This window comes from Vigna angularis, chromosome 1 (assembly GCF_016808095.1).
Source record: "Vigna angularis cultivar LongXiaoDou No.4 chromosome 1, ASM1680809v1, whole genome shotgun sequence".
In the NCBI taxonomy this organism is placed as follows: domain Eukaryota; kingdom Viridiplantae; phylum Streptophyta; class Magnoliopsida; order Fabales; family Fabaceae; genus Vigna; species Vigna angularis.
In genome coordinates this window covers 48763819-48779202 of record NC_068970.1, presented here as the reverse complement: position 1 = coordinate 48779202, position 15384 = coordinate 48763819, and the positions used below count along the sequence as shown (strand labels likewise).

The following is a 15384-nucleotide window of genomic DNA, read 5'->3' as shown; positions in this document are numbered from 1 at the left end:
AAATATAAATAATATTCTTAATTTTATTGAAAACAATTTTTTATTTATTTTGTATATAGTTCTATAATTAAAAAGATGGTTAAATTAAAAAATTATCAAATAGAAAAAACAATAAATTTTAGAAAATAATTACTTAAAGAATAAAATTAATAAAATAATCATATTAATATTAAAAAAATTATTTAATGGATAAATTGAAAAAAATGTATAAAAGAAAATTTCTTTGTATATAGGTATGATTAATTTTATGTTTTCCTAATTTATTAATAATAATTTTACTAATTCACTAGCTTTAACATAATAAAAAATTTATTTTTATCATATAAAATAATTAACATGATATTTAAATTATTATTTATAATTTTATTTTTATTTTTTTGTTAAATGTTCTTTTAAAAGTTTAACTTTTCTAAATATACTAATAGTCATTTTTGAAAATAAATCAAATAAATTTTTTTAAATTATTTAGCCTACCCAATAATTTCTAAATGGAAGTATGAAGTAGTATTTAAGAGTTTAATAGAGAAAAAAATTAAACAATTTTGAAGAACAAAAGAAATAAAACAACAGGGAAGACCACATCCTTAAAATATTCAACTTTCCTAATAATTCTTAAATTGAAACTTTTTTTTAAAAGAAAAAAACAGAATTCAGTTGTTTGTGACCTTATTTAAGTATCTCCACACACCCCAAGTCCATTTCAGTGTTCCACCTTAATTTCTCTTCACTCTTCCATTCTCTCACTTCTCCTTTTCCCTCACTCTCTTCATTTTTCTCTCTCCAGAAATGGCATCAAAACTCTCGTTCATGGTGTGTTTCATGGCTCTATGCGCCATTGATCTAGCACAAAGCGCATCATCCCATCAAGCGCCAGCACCGTCCGTGGACTGCTCAACCCTTGTTCTCACCATGGCCGATTGCTTGTCCTTTGTCACCAATGGCAGCACCATCACCAAGCCAGAGGGTACCTGCTGTTCTGGCCTCAAGTCTGTGCTCAAAAGTGCCCCTGTTTGCCTTTGCGAGGCTTTCAAAAGCAGTGCTCAGTTTGGTGTGATTTTGAATGTCACCAAGGCCACCAGTCTCCCTGCCGCATGCAAAGTCTCTGCCCCTTCTGCCGCCAACTGTGGATGTGAGTAAATTCTGCTACTTTTTTTCTTTTCCCATTTGGGGTCTCTGCTTTCTCTTTGCTTTTGTCTTTTCATTTTCTTTATGGTAGATTTCTTCACAAAGATCAGTGCTTTCGACTTCTGGATTGGTTAAAGGTTTCATTTTTATGCATGCTCGAGATGGATCGGTCCCATGGTGCCTTTCATTGTCACGCCACTTGTGTTACCAGCGAGAAACACATTGAGAGGCACAATTTTTGTACTTTTTTTTCCGATTTTTTTAACATCACCGCATGCTACATCAGATGATGATGGTGGTACCAGGGATACCCTTAGTTTTTTTTTTTTTCTGTGTGTTCCCTCGATGATGAACATGGATCTCATTTTTCATACATATCACCCGTTTTTGCAGTTTTGTCTCTTTCTTGATTCTTGTCAGTAACTGTGTCTTCTATTGTTTTTTTTGCAGTGTCCGAATCCCCTGTTGCTGCTCCTGGTATGTCACCTAGTTACTGTACTTTTTCTCCCGTACTTTATGCCCTTTATAACCTTGATGTGTGGTTTTTGAAGCCGATTTTTCTTTCAAATTACAAAGGGATCACGTGCTTTGTTTATTCCAGCCTCTTAATTTTAAATAAACAACAGCAATATCTGATTTTGAAGTTTTGTTTCTTCTTCTGTTGTGTTGTTGTGAATGATGATTTAAAGTAAACAATAATTATATTATAGTTGTGAACTCTACATCCCTCTATCTGTTTATTTCCCCATTTCTACTGACAAAAATCTGCTTGTGAGACTTTTTCATAGCAGCATTTTTCTCCTGTACTGTTCATACCTCGATGCTTTTTTAATTGTATGAAAAATCTTGACCATTTTGATAACTGTGTTAGACTTGAACATTGTTGGTGTTTCTAATTGAATCATGGTTTATTTGTAGCTGGAGGGGTTTCTCCAAAAGCTTCTCCATCTCCTCAAGCATCTGGTGCTTCATCTTCTGGTGTACATGGTCCAGCAAATGAGGTATCTCCTGCACCAGCACCAGCTAAAGGAAACGCAGCATCATTCCCAATTTCTGCTGGAACCTTGCTTGTTGGCATATTGGTAGCCACATTCTCAGGCTTCTGAGAATAGTTTGGTTCCATTTTAAGAGTAGAGAGATGACATGGGGGATTATTATTTTGATGTTTTCTTTTGGTTTTTCATCTCATTCTATGTTTGACTTAATAGTAGATAAAATTCATTCCCTGAGTTGAGACTGTACCCTCTTTTCTTTTATATACAAGTCTATTTATTTATATAACAGTTTGAGATTTATCATGTTATCTTCCTATAGTATTTTATTTGTGCCATTTGACATGGGGTGGTGTATGAGCACTACCACTTAGTTCGAGTGGACTTCTTTTCAAATATGGTTTTCTTAGTCAAAACAATCGCTTCTGCAAAATTATTAAGTATACGCGCAAAATGGATTCTTGTTCCTTGTTTGGTCGATTGTAAGGTTGTTGAAAGGAGAACCTATTAAAAATACAAATCTAAATAAACAATGGTTTTTAGTGTTCTTGTTTGTACTGTTATAAATGCATGTTTTCGTTTGGATTAGATCAGTATGACGTTATATTGACTCAAAACATTGACGTTTTTCAAATACGAACTGATGTTGTTTTTCAGATTTGCTTTATCAAATGTAAATTTTAGATCTTTAAAAGTTGGTTTCTTAGAGGAGCCCTATTGGAAAAATGTAATTGAGAAAATTTGAGTGTGATGAGATGAGTCAATACCATGAAAAATGAATCTCTTTTAGTTGAAATTCTCATCTACTCATAATTTTTTAAGTGCGTTTAATACTCTTTTTTTTGAACAAGTGAGGTAATGAATGTGAGTTTTGAAGTCTATTTTTTTCTTTTTAAAGAAGACTTTAAATATTGTAGTTTTCTTGTTAGTATATTAGAGTGTGTAAAAGATGTAGTTTTGCGATAGAAAAAAGATTTGTTGGTATATTCACGTAATTGTTTTAGTGAAATTATAATTCTTGATTTACTAACTGAAATAAATATAAATATATGTCATTCTAACAATATATTTTAACAAAAATAATATTTTGAGACACAAATTTTTTACTTTCATTCTAAATATTATTTAAATTAATGATATTGTTTTTGGAAGACACTTTATATAAAAAAAACATTTTTGTAGTGTGGAAATGAGGTTTAGAAGTTTTGCAAATGATTGCTGGCATGGGCGGAAAGGCATTGTTACATTGATCTGTTGTTTGCTTTTCGGCGCGTGCTTCGCAAAACAAAGTGAATGCAATTCAAACAACATTATGGAGGCAGCAATGTTGTGGTCCATTCAATCAACCACCGCATAAACTAAATTTATTTTTACATCAAATTAAAAAAGTGCTACCAATTTTTTAAAAGTTCAAAAAATTTCACCCATTTAAAGTCAATTATTGTTCTTATAATTTTAATTCAAAAGTTAAACTGAATTATTGACTTTGGAAGAAAAAACGTACTTTAAATTACCAATTACAAAAATTAAAGAAAGTTAAATGAACTTATAATTACTAATTAGACAGTCAACAAACCAAATTTGTAACAATTTAAAATTAATGATGACTAGAATTATCACTTTTCAGAGTTAATTATTAACTTTACAAAATAAAATGTATTCACAATTATTAATTAGAAATGAATAAATTTAATTTATGATAAAATTAAATATATGCTAATAAATATAATGTTAATTATGATTTGAATAAATATGTTTGAAAGTCATTATGATTTGAATATATATTTTCAATTGATAGTTATTATTTCATTCTATCTTTTAAACATTAAATTTTTTTTCTCTGTAGTGAGGAGAGTCAAATCAGTAAATAATAATACCCTTTTTCAGAATTTTTGTGATAAGGGTCTTTTAAAACAAAAATAAGCAAGCTGTGATCATTTTTTAGGACATACAAATTTTGAATTTATTTCAACTACGACTGATATTAAGTTAAATCATGCTTAAACATATTTAAGAAGGGATTTTTTTTATTGGAATCTAAAGTGCTATGACAAGCTTAAGATTTTGTGGCCCATTTCTTCCCCCACCTATTAACATATGGCCCAATTTTGTTGTTGGAAAGTTCCTTTGGACAGTTTCAGAGATTGAGCTACAATTTCGAAGCTAAAATAATTTTAACGCATAAATTAAATATCTAATATTATATAGTTAAAATTAAGTTGCACCGAAAACAGAAAGTTGATATACAATAATATCGAAAAAAATATATAAAAATAATATATTATATCCTTACTAAATTACTTTTATTCAAAATTATTTTTGTTTTATGTAGGGATCTGTATCGGATTGGGTTTCCTAATTACTTGATCCAATCCAATCTAATGTTGAATTTGATTTATGATTAAGTTAAATTTGACTTAGTCTAAATTAACTCATTTTTATATGTTGAGGGATAAGTAGTATGAGATTTGTTATTAACTTTATTTTTGGACAAATTGAAGCATTCGATTATTTGTTTTATAAAGATTATATATTTCTTTTATTTGGATTGATATTTAAAAGTTATAACTTTCAATAATAATTTTTTCGACATCTTGATCTAATTTAATCCAACTCGCTTATAATTGAGGTGGTGGATTGGTTTAAGTTGAATTTAACAGAAAGGGTGCTTCTTCATGTGTCTCTAAATCTTTCTTCATGCATCAATAAATCGTTAAACCTCTTTCTTTTTCTTCGTTCATCCTTCATCTTTCGTGATGTGCACAAATCTTTTTCTTCATTCATTCTTCAATTTGTTCCGTTTAATCTTCAGCTTCGTGATTGTTTTTCATCATCCTTTCACCATAGCGCTTGTCGCTCGTCCTCCAAGGTTCATCCTCCATTGTTTTCGCACATTTGGTTCTTCCGCATTTTGATCCATATTGAATGTGTTGTATGTGTATATATGAACGTAGAGTATTGAATTTTCTGTTTGAACCGAGATCTGTGAGGGAATAAGTTAATCAGAGGTTCGTAAGAGTTGAAAACGTTAAACGAAACTTGGAATTGTCTTGCGCTTTTACAGATTTCGAAATCTGAAAGCCAAAATGGATTTTAAAATTCCTTTCGAACTTCAACAAATTTCAAAATTTGTTTTGAGTTTCAACAAATTTCAAAATTTATTGAAGGTAAAAACGGACTTTGAAATCCGTTTTGGACTTTAACGAATTTAATTGTGTATTTTTTATTTATTTTTAACATTATTTTTGTTTGCTTTTTTAATAATTTAATAAGATTTTATAATTTTATATTATTTTAATTTATTAATTTTTGTCATGTATTCTTATTATTAGATGAAAAAAATTTGGACAAATATAGCCCGTACCAGGAGTGCATCTTCGTATTAGGGAGAAAGTTCCTCGTGGGGTGATGCGAGGATGAAACTTCTTATTTTAGCTTGTAGAAGGTGTGGAGAAGGTAAAGCTGATATTCAGTTTGAGGAGCATCCATATATTCAATTTGAGAAGCATCTAATTGACAACATGACGTTGAGGAGGAGCATGAGGATGTTCCTCAAATAGAAGAAGAAGTTGGTGGATTTTGAGGAGGTCCATATGATACTTCATTATTGACTTATTATGTTGAGCATGGTTCTTATGCCTTATGACAAGGCTAGGTAAGTGTAAAACTTGAATTTTAATGGCTATTGTTTAGTTTCAATAAATTTTATATTAAATGTTATTGTGTAGGATCAAGGGGAGATCAAGTTGATCACCCACGGTAAAAAGTTAACTAAATTTTGACCATGTACAAGAATGAAAATGATGCTGAAAAGGTCAACTCTGTAGACGTCATACTATCAATTTCAAATAAGGGAAGTCAATATTTGTTTGTTTTGTATGTTCAATCCATCAACAAAGCAATATTAAATGTGTTCAACAATTTCACTACATTAGGATGTGTTCAAAAGAGGTCACTTAAAACCTCAGATTCGTCGATACATCTACTCTAATGAATATAGTTATCACGATTCAACATCATCATCAGTTGCTGCTGATGGAATACCCCTAGCCATGGCCAGAGCACTTTCAAGAATAACCTAGAATCATCTATGCAAGGTGAATCAAACTCTTTCTCATAGGTCATCATCAAGGTTGAAAAGTAATGTAGGTTTATTTAGGCCTTGTATTCGGTCATGTAGTGTAAGTTTGATTAAGACTTGTATTAAGGTCTAAGTAGCATAGAATTTTCCCTAAGATAGATATCGAAACCAAGTGAAAGTGTGTGAAATGTGTCATGCTTTCATTGGAGATGTTGCTTTTAAAAAGGCAGCCACATGACATCCTAGGAGTGGAGATGATTTCTTTTTGGTAGTGACCACATGTCCCTCCACCATTGGAGAGGATTTGCTTTTAGTAGTGACCACATGACACTCTAGGAATGGAGATGATTGTATTTTGGGAGTAGCCACATGTCCTCCCATCATTGGAGAGGCTAGAAGGCCTCATTTTTGGCTAATGAGAGCAAATGTTGGAGATCATGCTTTTAGGGTTAGAAAGAGACACTCTTGGCCTATAAAGAAAGGTGTCTCCACCCTTGTATTTCATTTTGGAAATTAGTAATGTTATATTGCCAAATTGTAGCTTTATTCTTTCTTCACCAAGACTATAACAACCCTAGATGCCCTTCTAGTCACCTACTGATAACGGTTGAAAATACCATTATCTGTGATTCAATTTTTATACTAAATCAACCTTTTTTTTTTACTTAGAAGCTTGCTTGAACTCATGATTTCAGCTTATTTGTGTGAATAAGAGAGTTTAGGTTATACTTGAGGATTTTATCACTCAATTCCCTTGATTTTGTAGGAAAGTGGAATGAATTTGAAGAGGATTAAAATGTCAAGGAGTTGGAACTCAGAAAGGACAGAAAGAACATCAGAAGAGAAGGCTAAAGAAGCTCGCAACACGCTTGGGCGCCCTTTTATGGAGCCCTCAGCGTAGGAGTCTCTCAATCACACTTGAGCGCCCTTGGGATGCTGAGCGCCAGTTCTCGAGAACCATGTCATGCCTGGGCGCCCTTCCTAGGGCCCTGAGCTTCATTTCTCTCGCAAGCTCGCTTGGGCACCCTAAGTAGGGGCACTGAGCGCTGGTGACGTTGGCCCATGATCCAATTCAACTGTATATAAGGACTTGGACGTCCTAGAGGGAGTATCTTTAGGCAGCAGAGACACATAAACACATTTTTTTCCACTCTCTGGAGGCATAATTGGATGCAGGAGCTCTCCTTTTCAATTTCTAGGGTTTTTCTATCACTTTCATTCCATTGTACACTTAGTTTCTCCATGATTATGGAGAACTAAACTCATTTGTTGTTGGGGAAGATGTAACCTCTAAACTCTCATGTACACCTAGAGGGAGTATCTTTGGGCAGCAAAGACACAAAAACACACTTTTTTCCACTCTCTGGAGGCAGAATTGGATGCGGGAGCTCTCCTCTTTGGTTTCTAGGGTTTATCACTTTCATTCCATTGTACACCTAGTTTCTCCATGATTATGGAGAACTAAACTCATTTGTTGTTGGGGAAGATGTAACCTCTAAACTCTCATGTATTTGAATTTGTTCGGAATTATTATATGCTTCTTTCATTAATTGTTAGGGATTTTCTCCTTTGTTCTATGCTTGTTATGTTTTGATCATTCATGGCATGATTTTATGGTCTTCTTTGTTATTGGGAAATACATAGAAACCACGATCTGGAGAATTTCTCCCAAAAGCAATATTACCCAGGGATGGGGATAGGAGGTTTGATTGTCTTAAGCTTTTATTCGTAATGCATAATTAATTATTAGGGATGCAAGAGATTGTGGTCTAATAATTAAGGATAGACTTTCTTCGTCGAGGGATCATGTTTTAAGTAATTTAGATAGTGACGTTAACAATTGAATGAAGAAGATGAATTCTTATATGGATAAGAGTAAGGATGGTGAAATCTAAACCCCAACAACATACTCATCTCATATTATCAAAATCATTCATTCACTTTTGTATTTTGCCTCAATTGATCAAATTGCATTCATATTTACTTTTTCTGCATTTTACATTCTAAATCAATGAAATTGTTCTTAAGTCTTAATTAGTTAAGGTATTACATGACTGTTTAGTGCCGTGAGTCTTCTAGGACACGATACTTGGTCTTATCATTTTATATTACTTGATAAGATTTGGTACACTTGTCAATGTGTTAACACCTACCTCATGGAATTGGCCTATCTACTCCTTGAACCTTCAAAATACACATCATCTTCATCCTATCACTAAAATTCGTGAACCTATCACCATACCACCATCATTTGCGCATCATATCACCCTTTTCCCATCCATTTCCGAAACCATATCCATCATAGGGACCATCTCTTTGCTTCTTCCTAAGCTTTGACCCAACCTAGCTCAAGGAGGTTGCCATCATTTGGTATCAAGAGCTTTGGTTCTTCAAGAGCTAAGATTCTTGGTCCCTATCTATATTTTTGTGCTTTCGTGTTGTTTATATATTATCCTTGTTTGTCTTGCCTTGTTGTCCATTTCATATTTCATGTTCATCATGGCTCTCATTGTGTTGTTCTTTGAGTCATTCGGTCTTTTGGCTTAGTTTTTCATGTTCTTGTGTTCTTGTGTGCTTTTTTATGTTTTTGAGTCTTTCTCCACTATTTTGTTTGGTCAATATATATTTGTTTGAGTCATTTTAAGTTTCAAATCATTCCACGTTGTCTAGAGTCATGTTTAGTCCTTTTGATGTCTCTACTTTTTAGTTGAAACTTTAAAAATCATAAAAAATATATGTTTAAGTCATTTCCAAAAACTGATCAATATTTGTGCGTTTGAGTGCTTTTATGTTATGTATTTGCGTTCATACTTGTTGTTAGATCATGAACAAGTTCATAGAGTTAGGTTTTCATTATGTCACTTTTTTTGTGTTTTATGCTATACTTGATTCTAGTAGGTTGTCTTTATTTTGGTGCAATAAACTTGTATGATCATCAAACTTGTTGAAACATTCCAGATTTGAGGTCTGATTTGGTGTGTGTTTGTGCTAAAAATTAAAAAAAAGAGAGACAAAAGGTACAAAAGAAAAGTAGACAAAAAGTACAAAAAGCAAAAGCAAAAAGTAAAAGTAAAAGCACATGCATGTACTATATGTAACCAACTTTTGTGTGAGCACTTTGATGCTGATTTCAGAGCTGAAATTCACATCCTTAGCTGTTGTTCTAGCAACCATGATGATCTTAAAAGGTTGCCTTAGTGCACCATTTGGTCTAGCTTGCAAAAGGATAAAAGTACCTTGCGATTTTCTAGGAGTTTTTTGTTTTTGTGATCTATTCTAGTGTCTTTCTTTAGGTAACTCCTTTTGTTGTGCTAAAATTTCTTTCTTACTATTTAATTGCTTGATTGTCTTCTAAACATTCATGGTTTTGTCAAATTAAAACTCCTTTTGAAGAGCCTTTGTTCATTTTAGAACTTTTCTTTCTTTTTCCTTGGACTCCTTTTGGCTTTAGTGGTGTTAACTTGTGGTGTAGGTCTTTGGATGGTTAAAAAAAATTGAGGATCATTGGGAGGACAACCCAAAACAGTGAGGAAGATCCAAAGGTGAAGGAGGCCTTGAAGGGAAGCTTGAAGTCTTGGTCTAAAACACAAGAAAAGAAATTATACACTTGGTGAGAAAGAGAAATTTGTGTGTATTTTCTTTTAATTGTAAATTTTAGTTGCTTTCCTTTGGACTTGTATTTTCGGCTTGTTAGGGGTTTGTCCTAACAAGAACATTGGACATTTAATTAATTAAGCAAAATTTATAGTTGGTGGGCAAGGGGGAACCAAAGTTCCTTCTAATTCATCATTAGGCCGCATAATGTAGATTTATTGTTTTCCTTAATTGTGGTAGTTTAGTGTGTTTCTACTTTAATTTCAATTTTTGTTCCTTTTGAGAAGTTTGGTGTAAGTGTACCTAAGGTTTTGGTTTGATAAACTAAGAGATACACTTCTGAATTAGGGTTTTCAAAACACCAAAAGTGATTCTTCTCTATTCATTCTTAGAGGTACAAATCGTACCACGTTCCTTCTCATTTATGCTAATGATATTATTGTAACAGGAAGCAACTGCCAATATTTAGAAACATTCATCAATCAACTTAGTGTTGTTTTCTTATTGAAAGACTTAGGACATATACACTACTTTCTTGGCATTAAAGTACAAAAGAATGACAGTGGAATGTACTTACGACAAACTAAATACATAAAAGATATTATGAAGAAGTTCAACATGGAGACAGTTTCTGCCTGTCCAACACAATGGTGACTGGTAGACAATTCACTATAGAAGGGGAACCAATGACCAATGCTACTTTGTACAGAAAAGCCATAAGTGGATTGAAATATTTGACCAACACAAGGCCATACATTACTTTTATTGTCAATAAACTCAGTCAATACATGAGCCACCTACCATGGATCACTAGCAAGGAATAAAAAGAATACTAAGATATCCTCAAGGCACAATGAACTTATGTTTGCACATAAAACCTTCAAATGATCTTAACATAATGAGGTATTCTGATGCAGATTGAGCAACTAGTACTGATGACAGAAAATCCATGGTATGAAAGTGTGTGTTTCTTGGAGAAACTCTTGTTTTCTAGTCTTCAAGAAAACAAAAGGTAGTGTCACGATCAAACACAAAATCAGAATACAAAGCCTTGGCTGATCTTGCTGTTGAAGTAGCTTGGATTAAATATCTACTAACAGAACTAAAACTACAAATGCTCAAAAAACCAATTTTGTGGTGTGATTAGCTATGTCAAGTCAATTGCTTCTAATCCAGTCATGCACCTATGGTCTAAACACATTGTGATAGATGTACACTGCACATGTGATCAAGTCCTACAAAATGAAGTAATTGTGGTCTATGTTCCTACTACTAATCAAATTGTAGACTGTTTGACTAAACCTCTCACTCAAACCAGATTCAACTTGTTAAGAGACAAACTTGGCATGACCATGTCACCCCTAGTTTGAGAGGGGAAGTTAGACAAATCAAATATTTTGTCAAATATCTTATCATTTATGACTCTTGATTTTGGTATTCACAATATTAATTTTCTTTTATGGTGTAATATTATAGTAATCAACATCATATTTAAGAAGATATTTGTTTGTATTATCATAATTATAAGATCTTGATTGTATATTACTATTTAAATAATACATGATCAATGCAAATTATTATATTCAATATCATTTTCTATTTTTGACTGACGTTATATAAGTAATATTGTATGTATTTTTTGTGTTAGTATTATTATTTAATTATTTTCGTACTATATTAATTTTAATTTTTCTGTAAGATGTAACAATTATCACATTCCCTTTCATACTCATCTCGTTTAAGGTTAATTCTATTATTAACATTAGCAAACAAACACTCAGATTTTGACATAAATAGACACCACAACAATTTTTCAAAAAACACCCCTTTTGTGTTGTCATAATCACAATAATTATATTTCACTTTGTAATGTAATATCTTACATATTGAATGAAAAGTATAATTAATATAACATAGGTATACTTCATTAGTTCCTTCTCTAATCAATATTATATATTCACTAATTAAGTGTTTCCAAATTTATAAAACTCTAATATTGTCACATCAATTTCATTTAACTGGTGTAATTTTTATAATATAAAAAGTTATTTTGATACTAGTATTTAACTATTATTTTGGATATTAAACAATTTAAATAAAATTAGAGAAAATAGTTTTCTAATAGGAAGAAAATTACAAAATTGCATGAATTATGAGGAAATATTTCAGGTTCTCTCGATAAAATATTGGGTAATGTTAGTTACGTCAATTGAACTAATATTTGACGACACCATTAGATAAATAATTTTGCATACAAGATGTAAGAAATTTTTAACTTATTCGATCACATTAACTAATATTAAACTCAAACTCGACCCTGATTGCACCCATATACGACACATTTGTCTCTGTAAAGTTGTTTACTACGAAAATTCCAGCTTGACAATGTACACTATATGAAGATATAATACCTTAATGGTTTAAACCTTAGTTTGGTCCTCATATTTATTTATTGGTCAATCTCAAGTGGATTCTCGTTTTTTTTTTTCGATCTCAATTGAGTCCATAAACTTGTAAATTATCTCAATTGGATTCAAATATTATTAAGCCTTATCCGTTAAGTTTTCATAAACGGTGTTAAAATTGGCTGACGTGGTGTACACTTAATTTGCTGATGTATATGTCTTATATTACGTGGAATTTGTTATTTAATTTGTTATTAAGTATTTCTAAGTGTTATATGAAGTGTTATGTTATATTATTTAATTGTCCAGATTAAAAATTTCATCGGATTAGGAGATTTTTAATGAAATAGGGTTAGAGGGCCATCGCGATCGGAAAGAGCCCTCCGCCAACAGTGACATTGATGATTGTTGAAGCCATGGATCTGGCCGTCGAAGCGGATGGGAAACTTGGACGCGTCGAAGCGATTGATGGTGATGATGGCACTATTTCTGACAAGGACGATAATCAATAATAACAAGGAGATTACTAAGGTTAAAATCGAACAAATCGAACCACCACAACAAGGAGATTTTTCAAGAAAGGGAGAACATGGACATTGAGGCTATAACACATGGACTTATGCTCCTCATAATTCACTTGAAGGATTTGAACATCAGGATTCATCTCTGTCAGTTGACATATCTTAGGATTAAGAGCTTTGCAGCCATCACAGCCAGGAGAGAAGAAATCAACCACCACCAGGTTGTCCCCGCGTTTAACAGTGACTCTACAAGGTCTTGGGCAGAAGTCACCTCTTTCATGTTGGGTTGAAGCCCTTTTTTCCCAGCATTTCTGAACATTCCCTATTCTAACGGTCATCTGAGCACCAGTTGAAGCTCTCAACCGCGAACTGACCCTGTTGGGTACTCCTCAATTTACATGAAAGTGAAGCTTTTTACCCTGAAACTCAGAAGAGGACCAAGATTTGCGAATCTGAGACTTTAACTTGAGAGAAGGGTACCCTCTGACGCCAGAAACGAATCCAGAGAATCAAAATTTCGTACAAAGGTTCGGAACCAGAGCAACAAGATCGTTATCAAATGATTGAGACTACGAATCAGACGAATCCGAATCCGATGAACCAACTCCCTCCAAAAGCAGAAATCTGAAGAAGCCGCGACAACAATAAGGACATAAAAGCTTCTCGTAATAACCCTCGACATCGTTGCCGAACACGAACGCGAAGCGGAGACGAAGAAGACGCGATTGGGGTCCTTCTGGCACTGCAGGGCAGAGACCTTGGGCTCCGCCATGGCAGAGACGAAGAAGACGTGTTTGGCAGCGGCCCTTTGTTGGCAGCATTATTGGGAGCACGAAGCGGGTCCAAGGGAGAAACGCGGAGGGTGAGCAAGTTTAGGGCTTGCAGGATGGCAGAGAACGATGGCTGGGTGAGGTTACTGCTTCGTCTTCTCTCTCTCATATGTTCTTCTACTGAACTTACGGATAAAATCCCTAATTCCCTTTCTCTAACCCTATTTTATTAAAAAATTTCTAATTCTAAAAAATCTTAATATTACTAATTCATTTTGTGCCACGTCAAACATGGTTAATTAAGTTAAAAAATTCCACGTAATATAATAGTTTTACGTCAGCACATTAAGCGTACACCACGTCAGTCAATTTTAACGCCGTTTGTGAAAACTTGCACATTAAGCGTACACCACGTCAGTCAATTTTAACGCCGTTTGTGAAAACTTAACGGACAGAGCTTAATTGACTCAATTTTTCGAATATTTGGACCCAATTGAGATAATTTACATGTTTATGAACCCAATTGAGACCAAAAAAATACAAAGACCCACTTAAGATTGACCAATAAATATGAGAACCAAAGGAGGGTTTAAACCTACCTTAATTTATATAAAAAAAACACCCTTTTGACCCTACCAGCCGACTGTGCCAGATTCAAAAATAGACATGCATATTGGTTGCATCAGTCAAACATGGTTGCTAGCTACAGTTTCTTCACATTTTTTCTATTCATATTTTATACACCAATCATACCTATCTTCCCTTAGAAAAGTCATGTTTGTAACCTAATACTTTATTTTCCTTTGAATATTCAACGTACGTTCGCAAATAATCAACATAAAATAATGAAGTAGCTATTATCACGTGTGTTCCAAGCAGCACCTAGGCTTCTTCATAGCATCACCTAAGCTCCTTCTCAACCATCACAAATATAAATACAAGTGAGTTCCGTATCCATTTTCCACATTCATCTTCACAGATCAAAATAGCTTGGCACATAAAATTAACTAGAGCAATGGATGCTTTATCTTTAAGTTCAAGTTCAAGCCTAAACATGTACAAGCCCTTTCAATCTCATGGCCTTCCACAGCAAAGAGTTTCCACTGTGAAGTTTGGTACTGTTTCATGCAGAGCCACAACCCAAGAAAACTTGTACAAGGTACTGTCTGTGAGTCCGGAAAGAGCAACAATGGATGAGATTAAGAGGGCTTATAGATCTATGGCTCTAAGGTACCACCCTGATGTGTGCCACGATCCCACCATGAAAGAGGAGTCTACGAGGCTGTTTGTGCAGGTGAATGCAGCTTACAAGACCTTGTCCAATCCAAGGCTTCGAGAACAGTACGACAGTGAATTGGGTCTGAGAAGCCAAGTCATGAGTGTGGGTAGTGATCATGAAAGATGGGGAAGTGTGAGTGTTTGTAGTGATTTTGAGAGATGGGGAAGTAAGTTTCAGGAGGAAGTGATTGAGGTGAAGACAAGGTCTCGTAGACGAATGGGACAAAAGGGAGGATCATCAGCTACCAGAATGAGAACACAAAACATGAAAGACAGACATTGATTTTCCTGAGTCCATATGTAGTTATTCTAGTTTTAGGCATTGATTCTTTCATGTAATCATTCTGATACATATAATAGATAATACTTCGGTATGATGAATTCCTTTTGATACACTTACCAAGTGCTTACGTTAATTGGTTAAATTTTATGCTGTTGGTAGCTGAATTAACTTTATAAGACTTCAACATCATATTAGATGATTCCAAAAAATACTTTACTATATAGTATGCAAACAAAAAGAGAAAAACTTGTTCAATTTTTCTATAATTCTCTATTCTCTACGAAGCCAATCACTTCTATCTGATATAAGTTCAATTTCTTGTAATGTTCTGTAAT

General features: G+C 33.4%; 2 protein-coding genes across 2 annotated transcripts; both read left to right on the top strand.

Annotated features, from left to right (window-relative positions):
* The first annotated feature begins 686 nt into the window (after nt 1-686).
* On the top strand, nt 687-2423 carry LOC108332223 (non-specific lipid transfer protein GPI-anchored 31). Its single transcript, XM_017567426.2, has 3 exons — nt 687-1129; nt 1576-1602; nt 2044-2423. Exons 1-3 carry the CDS (start codon nt 787-789, stop codon nt 2229-2231), a joined length of 558 nt encoding a protein of 185 aa, XP_017422915.1. The 5' UTR covers nt 687-786; the 3' UTR covers nt 2232-2423.
* An 11971-nt stretch (nt 2424-14394) lies between these two features.
* LOC108340565 (chaperone protein dnaJ 20, chloroplastic) lies at nt 14395-15165 on the top strand. The gene has a single exon (XM_017578038.2). It carries the CDS (start codon nt 14504-14506, stop codon nt 15047-15049), a length of 546 nt encoding a protein of 181 aa, XP_017433527.1. The 5' UTR covers nt 14395-14503; the 3' UTR covers nt 15050-15165.
* Nucleotides 15166-15384: the final 219 nt, after the last annotated feature.

What these genes read in the sequence shown, in the direction of transcription:
- LOC108340565 (XM_017578038.2), top strand. Translation starts at nt 14,504, where the DNA reads ATGGATGCTTTATCTTTAAGTTCAAGTTCAAGCCTAAACATGTACAAG.
- LOC108332223 (XM_017567426.2), top strand. Translation starts at nt 787, where the DNA reads ATGGCATCAAAACTCTCGTTCATGGTGTGTTTCATGGCTCTATGCGCC. An exon ending in TTCTGCCGCCAACTGTGGAT is followed by an intron (nt 1,130 to 1,575) that starts GTGAGTAAATTC and finishes TTTTTTTTGCAG; the next exon opens with TGTCCGAATCCCCTGTTGCT. An exon ending in ATCCCCTGTTGCTGCTCCTG is followed by an intron (nt 1,603 to 2,043) that starts GTATGTCACCTA and finishes GTTTATTTGTAG; the next exon opens with CTGGAGGGGTTTCTCCAAAA.